Source organism: Boleophthalmus pectinirostris, unplaced genomic scaffold (genome assembly GCF_026225935.1).
Source record: "Boleophthalmus pectinirostris isolate CB_2022bp ecotype Guang Dong unplaced genomic scaffold, ASM2622593v1 HiC_scaffold_7, whole genome shotgun sequence".
Classification (NCBI taxonomy): Eukaryota; Metazoa; Chordata; class Actinopteri; order Gobiiformes; family Gobiidae; genus Boleophthalmus; species Boleophthalmus pectinirostris.
Window position 1 is genome coordinate 42127871 of NW_026571473.1, and position 6107 is coordinate 42133977.

Below are 6107 nucleotides of genomic sequence, written 5' to 3' on the forward strand. Positions count from 1 at the left end.
CCCGTGCGTCAGGTGCGCTCCCGTGCGTCAGGTGCGCTCCTGTCCTTAAACCTTAAACACTGAAACACTTCATGAGGCGTTTGGTCTCAGTTTATTTCTCAAAATCATCACAAAGAAACAGAAAGGTTCAAAATACTGAAACGGAAAAACTGCAAAAAGTAAAAAATAAAGTAAAAAAAAATACTGCAAATGAAATACTACAGGACCAAACCAGGACCAAACCAGGACCAAACCAGATCTAATCCAGGTTCAGATCAGGTCAGGATCAGTATTATTTGGGTTGTGGTTTGGCTGGACTTGGTTTGGGTGAGATCCTCATCTTCCTGGGTCTTTTTTGACCATTTTAGGATCTTTTTGGGGTCCTTTGGGTCTTTTTGGGGTCTTTTGGGTCTTTTGGGTGTTTTGGGTCTACAGCTCGACTCTCTTCCTGAGGATCACGTTTCGGACCATCTCCTGGATCTTGGGTCGAAGTTCTTGGACCGACGTCTCAGGGCCCCAGGCTCCCACCACCGACCCCCCAGAGTCCACCAGGAACTTCCAGAAGTTCCAGTCCGGCTCCTTCCCCGAGGACTCTGCAAGAAACCAGGATTAAACCAGGATTAAACCAGGAATAAACCCGGTCTGACCCAGGTCTAAACCTGGTCTAAACCTGGTCTAAACCTGGTCTGACCTGTGAGGTACTTGTAGACGTTGTTGGCGCCGGTGCCCGTCACGGCGATCTTGCTGAAGATTGGGAAGGAGGCGCCGTACGTGGTCCTGGCGAAGGAGTCGATCTCGCGGTCACTTCCCGGTTCCTGTTGGCCAAACTGGTTACATGGAAACGCCAAAACGTTGAAGTGGGCGGGGCCAAAGTCTCGCTGAAGACGCTGCAGCTCGCGGTAATGATCGTCCGTGTAACCGCACTCGGACGCCACGTTCACCGCCAGAGAAATCTGAAGAGACACAAGAAGAAGAAGAAGAAAAGACACAAGAAGAAGAAGAAGAAGAAGAAGAAGAAGAAGAGAGGGAGAGAGTTAGAGGAGGAAGAGGAGAGAAATGAAAGGTGACATCACCTTCCATCACCAGTGTGATGTCACAGCGTGATGTCACAGCGTGATGTCACAGTGTGGGTGTCTCTAAAACAAAACTCTACTTTGTGACATTTTCAACATGTTTTTTACTTTTTTTCACAAACTGTTCGTTGGTTTTCAGTTTTATAAACGTTGTTGTTGTTGTTTATATTTACAGATTGATTGAGTTGAGAAAAGTGGAAAAGATAAAAACAGTTTAAATTCTGTTTGGGGTCTAAATGAGACACGCGGATCTTTCTGATTCATTCTTGTTTTAATGGTCGTAAAATATTTGTTTATTCAGTTTAGTAAAAAACGCACAGCTGTTTGCGTCTGGGCGTGACGTCATCATTGTCCATCCGTACGTCAGAAGAGCGTCACATGACGTCGCGTGACGAGAGAAACGAGGCGCGGCGTTGAAAGGAATTTGAACGTGTTTTTTTTTTTTTTTTTATTATGCAGAAGTTTGTGTCAGACTCATCCGTGCACGCGCAGAGAGGGCGCGAGCGCGCGCAGTCTCTTTTACGCACTTTTACGTTTCCTTCGTGGTCATATTGTGAATGAAAGACGCGTCACGTGATCAACACCGTGGGACCCGCTGCCACGTACACACCTCCCTCCACTCCGCGAGCACCGGCGCACGGGCACGCGCATAAGGGTAAATGATGGACGTGCAATACACGTGCACAGCAAAGAGGAGCACGCGACAGACGCACGCGCCTCTGCACGCGCTTTACAAAGTTTCACAAAGTTCAGGTGATTCCCCGCGCAGCCTGAGAGCCGCACCGAGAGCCGCACTGAGAGTCGCACCGAGAGCCGAAAGAGTCAGAAAACACGTGACTGACATTGTCCCTTCAAATAACCGAAACGAGGCGCGTGTCCGGAGCGCGAGCCCGGAGCGCGAGCCCGGGGAGAGACGAGCATAACTCGGGTGAAACTCACGGATCCTCGGTACTTCTCCAGCGACACGAGCTTCCCGCGGCTGTTGACCACTTTAAAAGAATAAAAGTCCCGCTGTTTGGCGTGAGCGCGCACGAACACCAGCGCGAGCACAGCCACGAGAGCGCGCACCAGCATCTTCCCCAAATATCGATGAAAAACTGATCATGAATCAATAACCGGCTCCTGACCCGGGACTGCGCTGCAGGAGCCTCCACAGTAAAAGCCCGGAGCAGGGCGGACCGGAAGAGGCGCTTTCACAATAAAAGAGACTTCAATTCACGTAAAGTCACACGTGTGCAGACGCTCGTGCGCAGTTAAACCCCCAGGAGCACGAGGAGGATTGGCGCACAGTGTTTTTTTTAAATCAGACCCAGAGTCAAACATAAAACATAAATAACAGATATAACATGTATAATGTAAGCGACATTTCTATTTCCTGTCTCACTCCTGACTTTTAGTGTGAAAACGGAAGTGAGCTCAGGCGGTTCTGAAAAGTTGTACTGTACCGTGTGTTGATGAGACGGAGCTGCGGAGAAAAATAAAGTAATCTTCTTCATATTGGCGTCCATCTTCTATGCACTCAAGACCCTCGGTTACACTGGTGGCAGCGGTGGGATTTCTCCAGTGCACAAGCCCATCGGTTTATTCAGACTACGAGAGGCCGACCGGTTACAGGCGCAGCGAGCTTCTGTTAGCCACATTGCTAACTGGCGCTTAGCTTAGCTGTTCAGTACATTGTAGAGCGAGAGGAACTCCGAGCTCCTTCGTGTTCGTAAGCAGCCACGATGTGGAAATTTGACGAAGACCCCTTGGACTCCAAAGCTCAGAGATTCTGTAGCAGTCATGTAAAAATGGAACTCCCGCCACTTTTCTCCGGAGCTGACAGTGAGAGCTTCTCCTGTTGGTGGCGCCAGTATGAAGTGGCCGTGAGGCGCTGGTGGCGGCACTGGCGGGACTATGATTATGAACTGGCCAGAATTCTCCCAACACGACTCACCAAAGCCGCTTTTGTGTTGTGGGACACCTGCCAGCTGCTGTACAGGCAGATTATGCTGCTGTGAAAGAGCGACTACAGGACGCCTTTAGACAAAGACATTTCCTGGAATGTTTCAGAGCAAACCTTGCGGCGCGCCGTCGAGCCCATGGTGAAAGCCTGGATGTTTATGCCGCTGATCTAGGGAAGTTAGTGAAAGAGGCATTTCCTGACTATGGTGCAGCAGCTCAAAGAGAAGAGATGTTTCGCAGATTCTTAGCTGGACTTGACCCCTGTCTCCGAGCAAAATGTCAAGAACAGGGAGCCACCGATCTGGAGGAGGCTCTGGTGATTGCAGGACGCTGTGATATGGCCCGTGAGACGCTCAGGAGTGACTATACATACCCTCTGGCGGACACTGGTACCAATAAACCTACCACCACTGCTCTGGTGCAGTCCATCTCTGAAGGGGCTGGTTGGCAGCGCACCGTGGACCGGTTAGCTAAAGATATGAAAGAGATGAGAATGGACCTTAGAAGGCTGTCTGATGAGAATGAAAAACTTAAATATCGCGGTCGAGAAGGCTCCCATAACTGGGCAATGTCAGTGCCATTGTGGGGGGCTGCCAATCCCTGCGTTCCTGGATCGAGCCAAGAGGACGTTCACCTGATCCCAGCTGGCGAGAGCGTCATTTGGACAGGTATCCAAGGCCTGATCGATGCTCACCATCACCTTACAACAACTGCCCTAGCTCTCCAGGGGGACAGAGTCCGAAACCATCCAGAGGCATCTTCTACGACGACTCAACGCAACGACGGGGGGTGAGGTTTCTCTCCCCGGCCCGAGAGAACTCTGCCCACCAGCAGGGAAACGAGATGTAGCTGTGGTCGTGGGCCAGACCCCAGCTACAACACCTGTGTGGCCCTTGGAGGAGGAAGTATTTCAGCCTTTTCCCAATCACGCTACTGCCCAGCTGCCGACTAACGGGCAGCGCTCCTCGTATGTGCGGGGAACTATTGAAGGTACTGAGCTTGATATCTTAGTTGACTCTGGGTCTACAGTATCATTTATTAATGCAGATTTTCGTCAGTCAGTCCCTGCTCTGCGCCAGCGGCCTTTGTGTGCAGATCTCGTAGCTGCTCGTGCTGTAAATGGTCAGTTATTGGACACATTAGGTACAGTTACAGTCACCTTACGTCTTGGCAATCAGTCAATGCAGCATGTTTTCCATGTTCTACGAAAATCCACCCAGACAGCACTCCTAGGCCTGGACTTTCTAACAGCACAACACGCACTGTTAGATTTCTCTCGTGGTAAGCTGCAGCTATGGGGCATGGAGATAGTTTTGCTAAATAATACAGACTTAATCCCAGTGTGCTGTAATGTGTCCCTTTCTGCCACTATAACACTGCCCCCACTGAGCGAAATGTTAGTGCCTGTCAAGGTTGCCACCTCGGGGCCTGCAGAGCTACTCCCTGATTTTACGGGTTACCTGGAGCCTAATCCCCAAGGTAGAAGTGAGTGTGTTGTTGCCCACACTCTCACCTCTGTTAAAAATGGTATGACAACAGCCAGACTTCTGAACCCCTCCAATGAAAATCTTGTTATAAGGGAGGGCACACACCTTGGGGAGTTCTTCTCTGTGGGCAGGGAGGACCTGTTGGCATTTCCTACATCAAGTAAGGGGTCTGTCCCTTCTGCAGCAGACAGCGAGATTCCCCCGGTGTCACTAACTGACTCTCCCGCCAGTTCAGCCCAAGTCAGGCAGCTAAAAACCCTACTGGCAGAATATGGGGACATATTCAGTACATCAAAGGCAGTGACTGGTAAATGCACCTTAGTCAAACATAGCATTAATACGGGTGATCACCCTCCCTTGAGACAGCGGCCCTACCGCACTTCTCCAGAGAAGAGGGAGGAGATTGACAGACAGGTGGCAGCTTTGTTAGCAGATGGAGTGATTGAGGAGAGCTGCAGCCCCTGGGCCTCACCAGTGGTCCTGGTGAAGAAGAAGAATGGTGAATGGAGGTTTTGTATTGACTATAGGCGTTTAAACAGTGTCACAGTGAAAGACTGCCATCCCCTGCCCCGGGTAGACGACACGCTGGATGCTCTGTCTGGGTCTTGCTGGTTCAGTACACTGGATTTTTCGAATGGCTACTGGCAGATCGAAGTGGCTGAGGAGGACAGACAGAAAACGGCTTTTACCACGGGAAGGGGCCTGTACCAGTGGAGGTCTATGCCCATGGGCCTCACCAACTCACCTGCGACGTTTCAGCGTATGATGGAACTGGTTCTGCGCGGGCTCCCATGGCAGGTGTGTATGGTGTACTTGGACGATGTACTGATTTTCAGTCCTACATTTGAGGACCACATTGCCAGCCTACGTGAGGTGTTTTCCCGTATTCAGGCTGCTGGGCTCAAACTCAACTCGCAGAAGTGCCACCTGGCCCGGGATCATGTGGTTTTCCTAGGCCATGTTGTTTCCGGCCGTGGCCTGCAGCCAGATCCCAGGAACACAGACAAAGTCAAGTCATGGCCCACACCACAGTCGCCAACTGAGGTGAGAGCCTTCTTGGGCCTGTGTTCCTATTATAGACGTTTTATTAAAGACTTTGCCCGCTATGCTGCCCCACTTCATAATCTCACATGTAAAGATGTCCCTTTTGTATGGACTAGTGACTGTAATGCTGCTTTTTGCCATTTCAAATCTGTACTTTCGTCTGCCCCTGTAGTTACCATGCCTGATTTCACTATTCCTTTTAAAGTGTATACAGATGCCTCTATGGAGGCTGTTGGGGCAGTTTTGGCACAAAATAAGGATGGGCTGGAAAGAGTAGTTGTGTATGCAAGCCAGTCACTATCGAATGCTCAGAAACGCTGGGCTACGTTTGATAAAGAACTATGGGCTGTTGTATGGGCAGTGCGTCAGTTTAGACATTATATTGGGTCTGCATCTTTCACTATTATAACTGACCATAAGCCTCTTTTAGGGGTCCGGGGCATGTCTATTGACAAGGATCCATCTGGAAAGAGAGCCAGGTGGATATTGGAACTGAATCTTTTCAACTGGACTATACAGCACAAGGAAGGCCACCGTCACACTAATGCGGATGCCCTCTCGCGGCGACCTGACAGGACGA

At 50.3% G+C, this 6107-nt stretch overlaps 1 protein-coding gene across 1 annotated transcript; it reads right to left on the reverse strand.

Annotated features, from left to right (window-relative positions):
- Positions 1–72: 72 nt before the first annotated feature.
- Positions 73–2208, reverse strand: gpx7 (glutathione peroxidase 7). Its single transcript, XM_020930850.2, has 3 exons — positions 1992–2208; positions 671–932; positions 73–572 (listed from the first exon to the last, which is right to left on the reverse strand). The coding sequence occupies exons 1-3, from the start codon at positions 2124–2126 to the stop codon at positions 409–411; spliced, it is 561 nt and encodes a 186-aa protein (XP_020786509.1). The 5' UTR covers positions 2127–2208; the 3' UTR covers positions 73–408.
- Positions 2209–6107: the final 3899 nt, after the last annotated feature.

Coding starts and splice junctions, on each gene's coding strand:
- gpx7 (XM_020930850.2), bottom strand. CDS start 2,126: ATGCTGGTGCGCGCTCTCGTGGCTGTGCTCGCGCTGGTGTTCGTGCGC. Junction 933..1,991: donor TGGAGAAGTACCGAGGATCC/GTGAGTTTCACC, acceptor GTGTCTCTTCAG/ATTTCTCTGGCGGTGAACGT. Junction 573..670: donor CGTCTACAAGTACCTCACAG/GTCAGACCAGGT, acceptor GGTTTCTTGCAG/AGTCCTCGGGGAAGGAGCCG.